This window comes from Helicoverpa zea, chromosome 12 (genome assembly GCF_022581195.2).
Source record: "Helicoverpa zea isolate HzStark_Cry1AcR chromosome 12, ilHelZeax1.1, whole genome shotgun sequence".
Taxonomy (NCBI): domain Eukaryota; kingdom Metazoa; phylum Arthropoda; class Insecta; order Lepidoptera; family Noctuidae; genus Helicoverpa; species Helicoverpa zea.
Genome location: NC_061463.1, coordinates 10,768,253 through 10,785,820, shown reverse-complemented (window position 1 = coordinate 10,785,820; position 17,568 = coordinate 10,768,253). Strand labels below are relative to the sequence as shown.

The 17,568-nt window shown below is 35.1% G+C and overlaps 1 protein-coding gene across 2 annotated transcripts in view; it reads left to right on the top strand.

The window, feature by feature from the left end:
* The window catches only part of LOC124634817, a 92,311-nt gene that overhangs the window by 60,332 nt on the left and 14,411 nt on the right, over positions 1-17,568 (top strand). For both annotated transcript variants that reach the window (XM_047170457.1, XM_047170456.1), the window contains 2 exons: positions 594-738; positions 1,135-1,264. In XM_047170457.1, coding sequence (XP_047026413.1) covers positions 594-738; positions 1,135-1,264 — 275 coding nt within the window. The remainder of the gene's footprint in view (positions 1-593; positions 739-1,134; positions 1,265-17,568) is intronic.

The following is a 17,568-nucleotide window of genomic DNA, read 5'->3' as shown; positions in this document are numbered from 1 at the left end:
GAATAACTCCTCAGGTATTGGGAATTTAATATTGCAACTGCGGTGTAGTACCTAGTTTAAATTTTACGTTGAGAATTTCTATCTCAGAACGGAAGGTAGTGTAGGTAACTTAATACCCGTGTCTAACTAGAACTCAGAGAGATTCCGGAATTAATTCAGGACATGCATTATTAAATAGTTGATTACTAAGTAAGCTTCTGTGGAAACATAGAATGTGGGAGTATATTGGAGTTACTGCTGTAGTTATAAGTAACAATGAAGCTGGTATTCAGGCGAGCTTTGCAATATATTCCACGAATTCCTGACGCTTTGAAACGCATCCATTTTGCTTTCTCGGAATTATGTTGCAAGAGAAATTTTATTTGGAGTGAACCGTGATTCCAGGAAGTTTTCCAAAGCTCCTTTTATGAAAGGAAAACTTTGCCCAATAGCTTAGGTTTGCTGTATGAAACTAGTATGTATTTATTTATTTAATTTAGGTACTACAATGACATAGATGTGACAAAATAATGTGTATAATGTTAGTATACTCTTTCACTTATACGAGACCATGCATAATAATAAATAATTGACAATCTTTCTTCTTCTACCAGGTCTTCGGAAATGCTCGACGGTCCTCGCACTGACTGACCGCGAGAAGTCCTCGGAGCCGATTCGAGCTCACAATAGACTGCGCGCGCCCTCCGTCTGCTCCCGTTGTTCTTCGCTGCTGTCTCTCGCCGGTGCTGGAGGCTCCAGGTATGGTCACAACCAGGTTATTAGGAGATTCTCGATATGTTAAGCTGATGCGAGCCTTCTGTAAAATGATGAAAGATGGAATCTATACTTCTACACAAATTTTATTACCTAAGAGGATTTTTTGTGCCCTAAAGGCGTCAAAGCTAATGAAATGATTTGAGTTTTTCTTTCACTGTTAGGAAGCTACACTATCGTCGAGTAATATAGGCTATATTTTATCTAGGCACTGGAAGCAGTTCAACGGGAACTGCGGGAACGCGAGTGACACCGCTTGAAACAGCTAGCCCGTAATAAAGGCTGCTATTGAGTTTTATGCCTTTTACTCAATAACAAATAACCTTCATCCACCCTGTCCTTAGAACATTCTCTAATGTCAGATCTATGTTTGTTCGCCAGGTATTCCCTGGACGGCGCTGGTGGTGGCTTTGTGCCGGCCGCCCCCATCAACTGCAAGCTCTGCTTAGAGGACGCTACGGCTGATAAAGTGACCCTCATCTCCGGATGCGGGTGTTCCTTCTGCACCAAGGTTAGTGTGGACTAGAGAAAATCGCTCGCGCTTGGTGGCGATTGGAGAATGAAAGACAATTTATTTGGATAATTCAATCTCTAATCGCAAATCGGATAGAAAGATTAAACTGTTGGCCAATGAAACATGTGATCCGCTTCACCGCATGCCGCGGCGGTGTGCGGTGGCGTGTGTGAATCACCTTGTTGACTATACCTACTGTTGAAAATATTTTAAGACATTCAGTACTAATGTAGGTGGGCTGTTGTTTGCTTCAGAGGCTTGGTAGGTCATATTTCTCATTAGTGGTATAAATAAATGGGTAGTATTTAAACGCAAATCAAAAAATATCCTTTTTCTATGCAATAAGATTCCGAATTCCCATCAAAATTACTGATTGCACAGCAAAATATTCAACTCAAAATATCACTAAACACACTACAATTTATTTTCGCAGCGTACAGCGATTTTTCCTAAAGCAAAAGCTTTTTCATCAATGCACAGCTAATAATCTTAATGCACATTATACATGTTAACTCTTTTTCTTTTAAATATAGCTTCTATTTTTATATTATTTACAGCAGTTTTTCAGAATGAAACAGCATTTTATTTGTCTCAGTCATCTTATTATTTATTAATTACGGCATAATGAGACCAGCAAAAAAATATAAAATTAAATACAAAATTGTAATTTATTGAATTATTAAAGCGCGTCTTGCTTTCGCGGGGCGTACACGTTTCCTTTTTTGCCCTATTAATAATAGGCAACATTTTTAGCTTCTGCAGCTGGCGCCACGTACTTGAGTCGGATCGCAAGTCCGATGATATGCTTGCATATACATACTATAGTTCTTTAAAAAAATAGGGCTGGTGCATTGTCAGTCATTGTCAGTATTTCCTTTTGGCATACATTTCATATAAGTAGTCATTAAAAGGCTACTACTATAATATCATATTTCAGAATGTTTATAGTCAGAATCATCTTTTGGCATAGTTTTGGAATTTTTATTTTCCTGTAAGAAGCATGCAAACAAGCCTGAAGCATGAAAGCAGGCATGCAGCATGTAACCAGGCATGCAACATGGAAGTAAGCATGCAACATGCAGCAAGCATCACTTCTGTCACGGCTCCGGCGCTTCGTGGCTCCGGCGGTCAAATGCGAGCTTATCGTCGCAGATGATTTTCACGCTCACCACCGCAGCTTCGGCTTACTGGCCGGCCGAGCCGGCCAGCCTCAACCGCGTTGGCGAGCGTTAAAATTACCTGCTCCTCAGCTCGCAGGCCGCCTCGCCCCTCCGCGCCTACGCGGTTTTGAATTGCACTCTAGGGGTAGGGCAGACAAGACTACGTGGAGTCGGTTTTGCAGCGATTTGTTTTCGTTACTAGCTTCAATTTTTAATACAATATTTTTTAATTGAACTCTATCTTACTCACTCGCGCCACTCTGCACTCCAGTGACGAAAAAGCGCGCGAAGCCGCGAACCTTTTTCAGTTAATTTGTTCTGTTTTTAGAAATAATGCAATGTGACAGGATTTTTTTGTTATAATAATCATTTAATTTGTCGAGCATGGCTTCTTGAAAATTAAGACAAATATGATGAACAGGTTTTGTTGTACTTACTGGTTAATATGCGACTGGGATAGTTATTTTGCTATGAAATATGGAAAATTTGCTGTGCAGTCAGTATTAATGCTATGTATGTAGTATTTTTGTACAAGAATAAATTTAAGTGTATTGCATTATAATAAAAAAAGCAATGTCATATTGATGTATAATTTCGAATTATCTGCAGTTTGAGTGTTGTTAAACATTTAGTTTATTTGTAGTGAACTAAGTTATTTGATGTAAAAAAGAATATAAATGATGAGTATTAATTGATAGGCGATTATTTATTTGATATGCAATTTATAATATCCCTAAATAAATCATTGATGTATCTATCAACAGTTAATTTCTAAACCTAGGCGCAATAGTAGTGGCTTTACCGACTGAAGTAAACACGGAGTTAATAATTAAGACATTCTGGAAGACGCACAAACACTTAGCAATCAAGAGCAGTTCTAAATGGGCCGTGATAATTAACTGGCTTGTGATTACTGCTAGATAGGGCTGTCAATTTTACTGTGCTAAATTAAATTTTGTTCTTGTGAGGTGGAAATGATTTAGTTGTTGAAATTTTGAGAAGCTGCAGGTTTTACAACGAATTTCTTGGTGAAGTTATTGGTCATGCGTTGAATACAATAAGAGACGCCCTCTTTTACATACTGGTGATATAATAAATAAGTAAAGAAGTGAATAATATGTTATCTTTGTTAAGGGCAAGTTCATAATTATCATGTCGGTCCAGTCATATGGAAGATCTTCTTCTTTCTACCGTATTCCCAAGTTACTAGCGGTCGGCGTAATATGTTTTCCGTTTCCATTCTTTTCTGACAGCCTCACACTAACACCTACTCCCTTCTTATCCATGAATGTCTTCTTTCAGACTGTCAATCCAGTTATTAGAAACATTAGAAACATGAAAAAAAAAAAGACCTAGTTAAAGGTTAAGACCTATTTATGGCATTTTTAAGTGCTAACCCTACAGTTAAACTGCTTCACAAACCGTGTACAGCGCAGTTATAAATAGAAGTACACGTGTTTCGGATTGACACGCTAGAATATTACCTCACTGGTATATTCGTCTGAGCTAATTCTAATTTGGTTTATTTCTAACTCCACTTTTCTTGGGTGGACAGGAAAACCATCTTTTTAATACTGGTTTCAAAGTCAACATTTTATTTTAAATATGACTACAAAAGGTTCTTTGAAACGTTAAGCTAACTACAGTTTATTTTATTACTAGTTTTTAGTGTGTGTTTTTCCGCAAAGGAAATTACTGCCTTCACAAAAAATAGCCTCAAGTTCCTTATATTTACAACTATCTGAACATTTTAAACATATCAGCTAACATATATATTACTAGCCGTTTTCCCGCGGTTTTACCCGTGTCCCGTGTTAACTACTGCCCGTACCGGGATAAAATATAGCCTATGTTACTCGTGGATAATGTAGCTTTTAAATGGTGAAAGAATTAAAAAAAAACGGTCCAGTAGTTTTTGAGCCTATTCATTGCAACCAAACAAACAAACGAACAAAGTTTTCCTCTTTATAATAGTAGTGTAGATTTCTATTACCTATTATTTTGATAAACAAACTTACACTCAATTATTTATTCATTTGTGTAAATAATGGTAATTTGAATGATTATCCTTCACACATAAGTACGAAATCAATTAAAATCCACATTTCCCAACCGACCATGGGCAATATTTTGAAAACAATAAGCTTTACCTTGAAATGTAAAAAGGAAATATGATTGTAATTAAAACAGAATTATTCATAACTTACTGAGACTTCAAACAATAATTTTCTGTAGTAGTCATTAATTATTTAAATTAACTTTCTGTGTAACTTGTGAATGTGTGCTTTTAATGCTGAAATAAATAAATCTGTGTGTTTGGAAATTGATTAAATAATTATGGAATAAACAAGCCCGGCCAGAGAAATGCTTGCCACACTCAGATAAATAGTAGCCTGTGACCTTTCTCAGGCGTTAGACTATCTGTGTATATACCAAATTTTATGTATATCATTTTATAAGTGTTTACTTGAAAGCGCAACAGACATTTTATTTTATCATGTACGATATTTTTAAGGTTTAAAAAAAGATCTTCCATATAAATATGGATAAATAAACTTAACACTGTTTCACTGTTGGTAACCATTTCGCTTGAAGACGCCGGGAACAATGCGGTTTTAATGTACATTAAAGTCTGAATATAATTTCAGCGAACAAAGTAACGGAAAAGTTTTCCAGGAAAATGGAAAAACTGAGCATTTGTTTTATGCTTTAAGGTTTTTGTAAGAAACGAAGTGGAAAATCATATGTACAACGTCTTGACGACATTCTATAACGTATGTTGTAGGACGTTCGCATAGCATAGATGGAGATGTGTTGAAATGAAATGATGTGGTGAAGAGTCTGTCTGTTTCTTTCTTTGCTTGAAGACTTACCAGGAACTGTTGGACCGATTAGAAAAATATTTCAGTTCTAGATAGCCAACTTTTTATCTAGATGCGCGGAGTACCCACAGGAAGCAGGTATATTGCTGCTGGAGGCCTCACAAAATTCGACCTTTTCTGAAAATCTAAGAGTTCATACCTACGCGGTCACATGATCACTTTCAACCCAACATTTTCAAGGTCAGCCAAAGGGTCTTTGATAAAATTCGGCCTTTCCATTCACATAGCAAGGTACACCCTTTTTTGCCTTATTTAAGTGGACAATACCGCTTGCCCAAAGGGTGTGAATCGACTTGCATTGTGTTAACTCTTTTGTGCTGCCCCTATATTCAATTGAGGTTTAAACTTAATAGGTACCTAATTGATTTTGTTGGGTCCCTAATGAAAACTCTGTTTCGGTCTGCGGTTTTGCTTGTTACCTTTTGGAACAACTCCGCACACCTGGTTAAATAGTAGATTGTGGAATGCTTTTGTAAATAGACTATCTAACATAGCAATGTTTGTTCCAATCAGACCGTTAGTTCCTGAGGTACAGATATATTAGAATAGATATAGATTTGGTCTACAAAATGGAAGAAAGTATTCTATGTGTCATAGTGGAAATAAACTGACTGTGTGCTAAAGTTCATCCGAGTGAGTTGTTAGTTAAACTTTCACTTTTATTTGAAGAGTCAATTTATTTTTTGATCATTGTCTGCATTTGTGTGCATAAGCTTCAGCATCAGCGGCAAAAAAATGACAGATTAATATAAGGACAACAGCAAGTATTTTAACATAATGCAGCTGAAAACCTTGATCCCATAATTATTTTTTGTACTTTCTTTGTAGTAAGTAGGCTAAGCCTTCCAGCGGCATCTCCTTCTCAATCGGGTAACTTCTTCTTGCACCGAGATAAAAAGTAGCCTATATGTTATTCCCATTTATAAGCTACGTTACTGCAAAGTTTCATGAAGATCAATATGTACCTAACAAACTTACACACTCATAAACTTTCGCCTTAATAAAATAAGTGTGCTGATACGAGACAAAAGAAAGATCATAAAGCTTGAAGTGGCACACCTTTACATTAGAAAAAACAGTAACAGAACTAGATTGGCAAAAACCATATGTTTACAAATAAAGTTATCATGCGCAGCCACATCTGTCCGGTTGGCAGTCTCGCGAGGTCAACAACCCGGCTAGGAATAGACCGGCACTAACCTAGAACTTGATAACATTAGTTAGAACATTGTGAAATGTCTGCACGGTTCTGTTTTCGAAATCTGTTTTTTTTTTTTTTTTTTTTATAAAAAATGTGTATGTAGTTTGATTTTGGAGCTGTTAATTGCATTTGGAACCTGTTTGACTATTTGGACTACACATTGTTCGAAAAAGATACGGCGACTCCGAAAGGAGGGTTATAGCACATATTACTAAATAGTTACTAAGGTTATAGTCAGTAAGAGTTTGACTCTTCCTTGTGATTCAAACACATTAGAGCAATATAAATTGTAATCCAAGTGGATGAGCAATACGCACTCGGAGCAGTTTGTAGGATAAGGAACTATGTTCCTGAATCACAATTATCCATAAACATAAAATAGTAAAGAAAACGTAATATATGTCCTTATTAATTAAAATATACCCTACGTTAAATTATATCCGCCATGATTCTGATTCATTATCAATTATCGAATCTTAACGAAGGCTCTTACTCCTTTTGGTTTCAATAAGGAAGTTTAATGTCGTATCGACCATACTTGGTATGTAAATGATAATTTCGACCCCTACGTAAAGGAAAGTGGCGATAAACTTCAAGAATGTCTCAAGTTTCGGCTAATTTATTTTTATGGCTTTAAAATCGTCATGGATGGCAGTATAAGAATTTTGTGTCAAAGAAATTAGCTTTAAATTATCGCTATAGTGTTTCGGGGCTTCCAAACTTGTAAATGTAGAGGAAAATCAGAAAATAACTCCTATAAAAACTTATCTTGGATCAATACACGTTTCATAAAATAGAAGTAGGCTTTAGCCCTGCCTAAGACAGTAAACTTCACTTTATAGGGTTCCCTATCTATTCTCAGCGAATTTAGCCTTATCAATAGGGCTTAATCACGTTTCGACGAATTTATCTGAGCCCGGTCATTCACCCCGGGTTCCTTTACCTTTTAATTAAGGGTATAGCTACGTCTTCACTGTCTTCTAATTTTAATCAGATTTATACGTGATCTATTTGAATTTTAAGATAAAAATCTCCGAAGCCTGTAATTTTGATTTGCTACATCGGCTTTTATTCTACCTTGAAATTGCCTAATTAACTTGAAATGTATTCATTAATCACATTTTCTTGGACTTGGATTTAGATTAAAATAGGATACTTGTACACACTGGATAGCATACTTGGGTAGGTTCTCCAGTTTATTCAAAACTTTAACGCTCTCAGTAACGGTTCACGTCTCAATATTTGTCGGTTAACCCAGTTTATTTGTCATCTTTGAACCGTAGTTTCTACGAATAGTATTGATTCATGTAAACAGCTGAGCCGTTACCGTCTGTGGTTTGCAATCTTTTTACAGCTATTTCTTTAAAACAATAAGTCATCATAGTTGCTATTTATGCTATTTTATTGTTAATTGTTCACGAATTGTAAGAACAATAGAAATTCTCAGCCGTTTTGTGTTGCAAACAAATTGTTAAGAGTGAGAGTTATTTGTCCTCTTTTTGTTAATGTTTCATCGTAGGTGTTTGGCCTTCCAAAACAACTCATCTAGCTCATCTGTTTTGCGGCGTATTTCATACTTAAATCAAAAGCTACAGAACTCGGGAATCTATTCTTAATATTATAAAGCTGGACACAAAGGGAGGCTAAAAGCTAAAAGGCCTTTTCGGCACGCGAGTTCAACCGCTGCGCAAAGCTAGTTATCGATAGATAAAAACATGCGTAATTTGACCGTTACTGAGTGTTTGCTAAGTTTGTGGAATTAATAATGTTGCCTTATCTCCTAAAACCTCTGATTCAAGGGTAACCTTACAATGATTAGATAGTATATTCTGTTTCTAACACTTCTAAGGTGTTAATTGGCTGCCTCTGCTATATCTTCTTGTGGTTAATTAGTTAAGCGCTGTGATTGTTTATCATGACTTAAGGTACGTTTTGAATCTTAGCTGACGACTGCAACCGCACATGCCGCGACTGCATGAAAACAATTGATATCTGAGGGCGACTGCACGTGCTGCTGATGATTCGATCCAAAACGGTTTCATGTAAATATATACCAACCAGTAGTGCATCTGGTGCTGTTTTAATGCAGACGCGGCAGGTGCGATCTTCAGTTAGCATTAAAAACGTACCTTTGGTAAATAAATAAGGGTCTTATGATGAGGTGAGTACCAAGTACCTAACCTTCGATGTTTCTGCGTCCTAAATTTTAAAAGGTCTGCCTTTTCAACCGAAGTATTTAGGTGGATGATCACAGACTGTTATCAAAACAAATTATAAAGTTTAACAAAATAGAGAATATGAAGCGAATTAAATAACAATATTATTATTTTTTGCTACTACTTGTTGGAACAAACATTTATTTTTAACTTGAAATAATATACTTTTATTTAAGTAAAATAACAAATAATAAAAACCAGTACAAATGTCAGTTAGTTTGTATTCTGTCTGTAGTAAGAAATCTCGAATTGCAAGTTCAACTCTTATTTTATTTATTTCTTAACCTACTTGTTATCAAAACAAACTTGTATTTTTAACATTTGATTTAAATGTAAATTGCTCAAGTGTTCCTTTAAATAAATAAACACTAAGTGACCTTTAAATAACAGTAATTCTTATTAATACCTACCTCGTCAATAATAACGTAATTTAATAATAAGTCAGTCAGTAAGTAACTTGATCACTGCATTGACTAGAACTATCTGCGTTGTACTGCAAAATAAATAGCTTACGACATTTCAATAGGAATATAAATCTCGGAGTTAACAAATATAACTCTTCCACATTGAATACAAAATATCAAAATGCGTTACATATTGACAGCTGCAAGCTGTTATTTTTCAGCTCTAACTACCCTCCGGAGTGTCTTCATAGATTCTGTTCCCGTTAATCTTCATATTGGTCTGCGGGATTGTTTCAAAGAGTTACTGCAGCCATGGTACAGAAAGGGCTTAAGGCGATACCTCGGAATTCAACAATTTTTTGCGTTAATTTTAATTTAAGAATACTTATTAGAATAATTAACTTTTTTTATATGTGTTTGTTGACTATATTACCTCCATTAATACGAAGTCAAAAACATAAAACAAGTAACTTTTCTCGATAGAAAAAAATCAGAACTTGCCTCTAAAAATAACATTTTATGAATTTTATGTCGTAGTCATGTACTTTCTGTCGCATTAAAATAATGAAGAATGTAGATAATATCTTATTAAACATTAATCAGAAATCAGTTTTTAAAGAAACGTAAAATTGAATTTTTAATAATTTTTTTTTTAGTATGGCGCTTACGTTATTTTTTTTCGAGCAGGTTGCATGTTTCCTCTCTCTATCTATTTACGTTGCTATCGCATAGTTCTATCTCTCTCAACCATTTACCCAGTTCGTCCGTGAACATCGCAACAAGGTATCCTCTTAAGAAGGAACATGGTGGGTTTTAGTCAGTAAGTCTGACACTCCCTCACGCTGCACCAACAGCTGGAGGGGATCATATGATGATGTCCCACCAAAAAAACTTCCTATAAGTACCGACGTCACTTGACTTGTTCATATTTGTGTACACAAGTATACCTACATAGTTACTTCAGTGTAAGGTACTCGACACAGGTCGGACATGACACTGCTGCATCTTTTATCCTAAAATCTGGGTCAGGTCGCGTTCCTGATACGTGCCCTACATCTGAGCTAGATAGCCCACTGTTTTTGTTACACTAGTATTTTTATAGCTCAGCTGGATACAGGTTATTAGGTCAAATTCTAGAAATTTCGTATCGGGTTATCGAAAAAGGTGCAAGGGTATTTTTTTGTTCATGTCGCTTAAATCAGTTATCAATTTTATAACTTCTCCCGTGTTGTAATCATTTTGAAGAAAAACCGAACCCTTCTGGGCAGTCGGGTAAAAAGCAGAGTCGGTGCATACATCTACATAGTAGTTTCTTTTTAGTACAAAACTAGAAATAATGGTAAGCCTTGAACTTAACTTATTTTTACAAACAGTTAGCAATGTGTAGATGTGCCATTTGCTCTGAATAACGCAATTGAAATTCTCAAACGTCTCATTCATTTCTAAAGCAAACAAACAATCAAAATATCAAGAACTATTTTAAAATATGAATGTAAACGTTTACAATTCGCATGTTTTCGCAAGTAGACCTGTGTTATGTCTGAAATTCAGATTTGACCTTGATTACGAAACAGATTGGCTGGCAACCGTATTAGCCTGGTTGTGATGCCAAATAACCTTTTAAGTAGAGGTAAAGTTTCATGTGGATGGGAAAGGCATTATTCGGTAACTTTATGTAGGTACTAATATAATTAAAGAGGATTTTTTTGTGTACCCTAAAGGCTCCAAAACCGATTTTGAAATTCTTTCACTGTTTGAAAGCTACACTTTTCCCGAGTAACATTTTTTGGCCTCACAGCTGAACCGATGTCGATATTCATAGTAACCTGGACATCGATATAGGAGGTTAGTTTTTATTCGGGTACGAGACGTAGTTTCTTCTAGAGGCAGACGATATCAGGGTCGAAATCAACTATTCGACGATCAAATGCATTAAAATATAACATCACACATGTGTCCCGAATTATTTGCACTACTAACCTATGGCTATCTGGATTATGTTACAAAACATACAATTAATGTGTGCACCTTGCTTACCAATATTTTTTGTACACACATGTATTAGATTACACATTATGACGTAAGTACGCAAAGCCTTAAGTAGCCACTTCTTTCGAATTAATTCTTTGTTCTAATTCGTGACCTCCCATTCAAATACCTTGGCCTAAAATTTTAATTACTACGTATAAATATTATCAAATTCATCATATTCACTGATTTTGTAAATAATAACAAGATTTTTTGATAAATTCAAATTCAAATGCTATGCTCTAATAATTCTAAGGTTGTAGAAAGGACAAAATAGTCTAACAAGGTTATTCCTTTTCCTAAATTGATATAACTGTGGTCCAAACTTTATCCGCTAACTATAGTGTGTACTGTACAATTTCTAGAATAGAAAGCAAATCGCCAATATGTAAGAATTAAGTTAATTCAATTAACATACGTCTTTCATCTCTGGAAAAAGTAAAACTACTTAGGTATTGACAAAAGTAGCCTATCAGCTTTGTCTCAAAATAATTTTAAATTATATGCCTTAGTTTATTCTAGATACTTCTAGATCGATGGTTACATTACATGGGCGTGGTATGAAATGTGCTCATACACATACCTTAGCAATACCTATATCAAACTTCACATATTTCTTCAATCTTTTAATTACTTTAATGAATGTCTTAATGTTGTTAACCCCCTGTTATTTGATGAAAGATTAAATGATTGCGATCTAGTCGGCTTAATTGTTGCTTAAGGTTTACAATTTTGGGGGGGAAAATGAAATATAGTGTTGTAAAACATCGCAATGGCGCAATTCGTTTCATTTCAAAACCTTTTTCTGTAAGTTATTGTGTAAAAGAACTTTTTTGCCCTTCAAACATATGTTGTAAATGTTTCATGTTTTGTAAATCCTGTGTTTGTTCTGCAGTTTTAAGTGAAAGTCCTTTTGGGTGTATACTCTTATTAAATTAGCTAGAAGATAGGCTTTTCTTTTAAACAGTTTTGCATTAATAATGCATACTTTAAAATAACTCAGATTTCTTTATGCAACGGTGACTAGCAATTAGATTTTATGTGCCATAAAAACAAATTCTTTGAGAAACATGCGTCAATAATTTGCCATTTAAAAGCGAAAATATTTGCCACATAATAAATACGAGCGAAGCATAAATCATCTTAGCATGCTGTGATTAATTAGTGCTGATCACGCGATCATCGAGACTAACTCATTATCGATACTATGCTAATCTGAGTTGAAATATAAATAACTATAGTATAGTATGAAATGTATTGGCAGTCGTTACGGGTAGTCAGAAGCCAGTAAGTCTGACACCAGTCTAACCAAGGGGTATTGGGTTGCCCGGGTAACTGGGTTGAGGAGGTCAGATAGGCAGTCGCTTCTTGTAAAGCACTGGTACTCAGCTGAATCCGGTTAGACTGGAAGCCGACCCCAACATAGTTGGGAAAAAGGCTCAGAGGATGACATGAGTATGAAATGTATAGGATAAAATTGTAGTCTGTAACATATGTTTCATAAAATAACATCCGTTTTCCTTCACAATGTTTCGAAAAGAGATGAAAATTATGATAAGGCTGAAGTACCTCACACGCGTTGCTTATACTGAAGACTGTAATTAGGTTTTTTTATTTCATATTGGCATTAAATAAATAACTGGCCTAGCTATAATTACACTCGTTTAAATATCAGATTTCAATCTGCCTGCATACATATTACATCTAACGTAACAAATGGACAGATGGATTGCGTTTACACCGCTACTAAACGGCAGATTTCAATAATGTATCCATCTGTTGAATTTCTTACTGTGGGGAATTTGACATTAATGGTGACGGTCTAATATCAACATTCTATCTTGATTAAGCAAAACAACAGGTTATAAAAAATCCACAGCAAGGATATAATTACAGGACTTGAAAGATAATAAGTTTTCTATATCACAATACCTTTCATTACCAATTAAGACTGGATTTTTTTATCACAAAGAGACTTGCATTTCGAGTTACCACGATATCCTTTGTAAGTCTTACTCAACTACAGTAAAACGGGAATAACAAGACTGACTCGTAATGTTTGCAATACCATGAAGGACTTTTCTGACGCAGCAGCCGAGAATAATGGAAGCTTTGCTACTGTTTATAGCATTCAATGTTTTACTCGTGAAATTAATTGATCCTGATGATTTCAATTTTCATCCTCGTCATCTGCCTAGCCTTTTCCCAACTATGTTGGGGTCGACTTTCAGTCAAACTGGACGCAAAAAATGAGTACTGTTTACAAGGAGCGACTGCCTATCTGACCTCCTGAACCCAGTTACCCGGGCAACACAATACCCCCAGGTAAGACTGGTCATAAGAGTTACTGGCTTCTGGCTTCCCGTAACAACTGCCAAAGATGTTCAAATGACAGCTGGGACTTACAGTTTATCGTGCCGAATTAAGGCTGGATTTTTAATCACATAGCTGCTTGCATGATATCCTTAGTAATTCGTGGTTAACTGCATCAAACGGGAATAACAACTATAACAAGAGAGGCTCGTAATGTTTGCAACACCATGAAGGACTGCTCTGACGCAGCAGCCGAGAATAATGGAAGCTTTGCTACTGAGGTATTTTTAGCATATTAAATGCTGGGATGGGATTTTGAATCGATTTGGTCGTGAAATTAAGTGATCGTGATGGTTTGATTGAATGGTTTATTTTAGTTTGATTAAAGCCTCCAGTCATCTATATATACAGTTCTAAAACATCAACTGAAGCTGAGCGATCGCGAGTATTAGGTATTTTTGGTAATTTAGTCAGGATTCTGTTGCTTTCTCATCAATGGTTAAACAAGCTAATCCATACTTTGAAGACAATGTCGACCACCGTGCAAGGTAAACACTGGGTACAAAAAGCATGGTATAAATGCATTTCAAACAAAATTTATCGATATATCGATTAATTTTATTCAAATCACTAGTGTACATTGAAATCACTGTCAGTTATTTCAACAATTATTCCATACAATAACTCATAGTCGCACGCTAGTTAAAACATTTAACTTGGAAAGGACAATTTTAATGCAAATTACATGACGCGAACTACGAAACTTGCTTTAGCTATGTGAATTGCAAATGAACATATTCAACAGTTTACCGTAATTTACAGTTTTGAATAAAGTTGTTAGAGCCGATTTGTTTACTCAAAGTTCTGTACTAAAATGCAATTTTTAGGTAAGTTTGGAAAATAAATTTTAAGTTTTTTTTTTTTTAATCATAAAGTGTAAATAACTTAAGTATAAATATTCCATGGTTATCTGCATTCTATAAAACCTTTGCATAGAAGCAGAACTCCAAAATCGAACCTAGATAATAGATTTATTACTCTAATTTTATCAATCGATTATTACCGCCCCGCCCGCATCCAGCAAATTCCCACGATGTACTATGTATGATGACTAAGTATGTTATGAGAATCAGTTCCCTCTTGACACGGGTGACACCGCGCTAAGCACCTAGTAAATCGGCCTTTGAAAACGTCCTCGGCACAAACAAAATGTTTTCTTTTCGAGTATTTATTCGATAAAATGTTAAAGGCATTCGATTCATGGTCACATCACCATTCTTTAACCTTGAACGGAACTATTGCGAATTGTTAGGATTTCGCAATAACCTACCGTAACATTTGATTTGATTTGTCAGTTTGTATCATGTATCCAAGTTGCCGTGTTATTTGATATCGATCAAACTTCTAGTTCTTTTAACTGGTAGTATACTAACTTTTCAGAAAGCCTATGATGTTTATTGATTGTTCTGTTCTATGGTATCTAAGTAAAGGTAGACTTCAAATCGGTACGAAAAGAATTTACGAACCCTGTTAATGCTATCTCGGAAATATTTTTCTCGGTTAAATATTTTTATCCGGATGCGTAAAGTAAGTGGTTCTACGTGATGCGGGGAAAACCGTGGCAAATAAATAGCTAAATCCAATTAACGCCAGAAGCTAATATTTATCTAAGTGGAAGGCGATATTTTCCTTCAGGCGTTAATACTCATTCATTTCTCTCAAAGGAGTTAGTTCACACGAGTTGTAACGGTGCAGAATAGTAACAATCATAGCAGATTCTCAGAATGCTACAAGATCCACTTTCTCTAGTAACCTTATAAGTCATGTGAACTATTCTAATGAAACAACAGTATATTTCTAAAAACAAAGTAATCCTAGAATCTTCCTAGTCCCACAAGTTATTTTCAATTTCATCCCCATTTCGTTTGAATTCGCCAAAACCTCCTTATTTTGAAAAGACAATCATGTCTGTTACAATATATCTTATCGAATTTGCACTACTTACCAACCTACCATTACCACTAGCATTTAACAATATGAACCTCATGAAAATCTTTGCCAGCATTAATTCTTGTACAGAAACTTAATTTTCTATATATGTAAGATGAAATTAATACCTGCCTATCACGCCGTATTGTCGTCTCCTCAGATACGGAATCTAAAAATAAACGTAACAATCTTGCTTCGTTTGCATGAAACTAACGCTTATTCAGAACTTAATCTGATACAATCATCTCATTACAATTGACATGAATTGACGTCAAACAGCAAATAGCTATTAGCATACCTGTAATCATAGTTTCATAATACCACTTAGTAAATTGATTGTTGTTGTTAACTCTTTACGCAAATGCAAGGAATATTATGGAAAAACAAAAATGATAACAGTGGCAAAAAATCTTGATATATTTTTCTCTTCTTCTCTTGATTTGTGTTTTCGTTTTAATGAGTGAACACTTTTTCACCATTTGAATTTGGCAAATAATTGTATTTTTTTACCATTATTTCTCTTCTGCGTTCTCAAAAGAAACAGATATCAGTATGTTATTTATTGCACTTGAACATCTAATTCTCGAGCACTGTAATCCACCATCGCTGCTTATCATCAGAATTATACAAAAAATTCTACGCACTACAATGCCAAAACAGCAACTGATTGTTGATTGGATATGCATAAAAGTGTTACAAATCTTTATCTTTATTTTTAAGCTCATTTGCATGATGACTAATGTTACTAAAATGATAATAAGTATGAAATCACAATATATTTTTGTCCGCTATCGCCCCTGCTTCACGCATTTGCTGGTACTAGGAGCGCATAAACGCACACTGGTTTCTGCAAGCCACTGCACACTTGCACAACCGGTCCGCGTGCCGCACACAGCATTGAAAATTACGTCATGTATTTTATTTAGCCTTATGTAGAGCTCGGTATACCTATGTATACGCGCGGCAAGTAAGTCACGACGCACCTCCTACGCGTTATAACAGCCTGGTACTTCAGAAGCCAGAAAGGATTCAAAAGGACCTTTTATTGCGTGTCTTTTCACGTTTCCAAGACAATATTAATTACAGAAAAAAGTTTTTTAAAAAGGATAGCATTAATTTGCTGAAGTGGTATTTTTCTTTTATTTTTGTGTCTGTTATGTATTAGCTAATGAAGGATCAGGATATTTTATTAATCTTGCAAATCAAGTTCATATCATTCCTTTATTAGTGACAATTGCTTTCATTTCGTACCAATATCGACTTCGGTTTTGATAACTTTACGTTTTAGCTCAATACAATATTTATAGATAAAGTGGATTTTAGGTGTATGGATTTTTTAGTTTTTTCGTTTGGACCCCTTTTTCCGTATACTCATGATTCTCTATCATTATCATAACAGAGTATTACCGGGTAATTTGCCAGAATAGCATGTAATGCGTTTAATGATAAGCATGCACGCAACTCCCTATCGGGCAAACAACCATTATAAAAAATTAATTGCACGCCACTTTGACGTATGAAGAGTCATAGAAAAGTACGGTGGGGTTTTCAGGATTCATAATGTGATTTATTTGATTAAATTCATTAGAATTTATAATGCAATCGTTTTCAAAAAGCTTTCTAATGCTACCCGTGAATGTTGTTAGAGATAACATGTTTTTTAAAGCTTCCTTTTTCCGTGAATGAAAGGGGGCGACATTTTTTGTACAGGTTCGTAATGACAGAACCGTTTCGAAGGTATGCTAAATATTTTATGCAAAATTTATTAAAAAATTCAATTCCATATAAATATTTTTTTTCACGTTTATGATTATGTACTTTCTGATTTCACAGTAAAAATTTATATATCTGCGCTCGTAGCAGCCACTCTACGCAATTTCGCTTAAAACCTTCTAGAAGAAAAACTATGGGTTTATGTAAAACCGATATTGAATGAGGCCTTGACAGCTATCCATTAGCTGCATAATAAAGATGAATCTAATAAAATAAATTATCACTGGAACCCTGACATAAAATTGAACAAAAACACAATACATACATACATACATAATAGGTAGCTTGATAACCATGCATTTATTAGAAATAAGGTAATCTTTCAAAGTCATTAC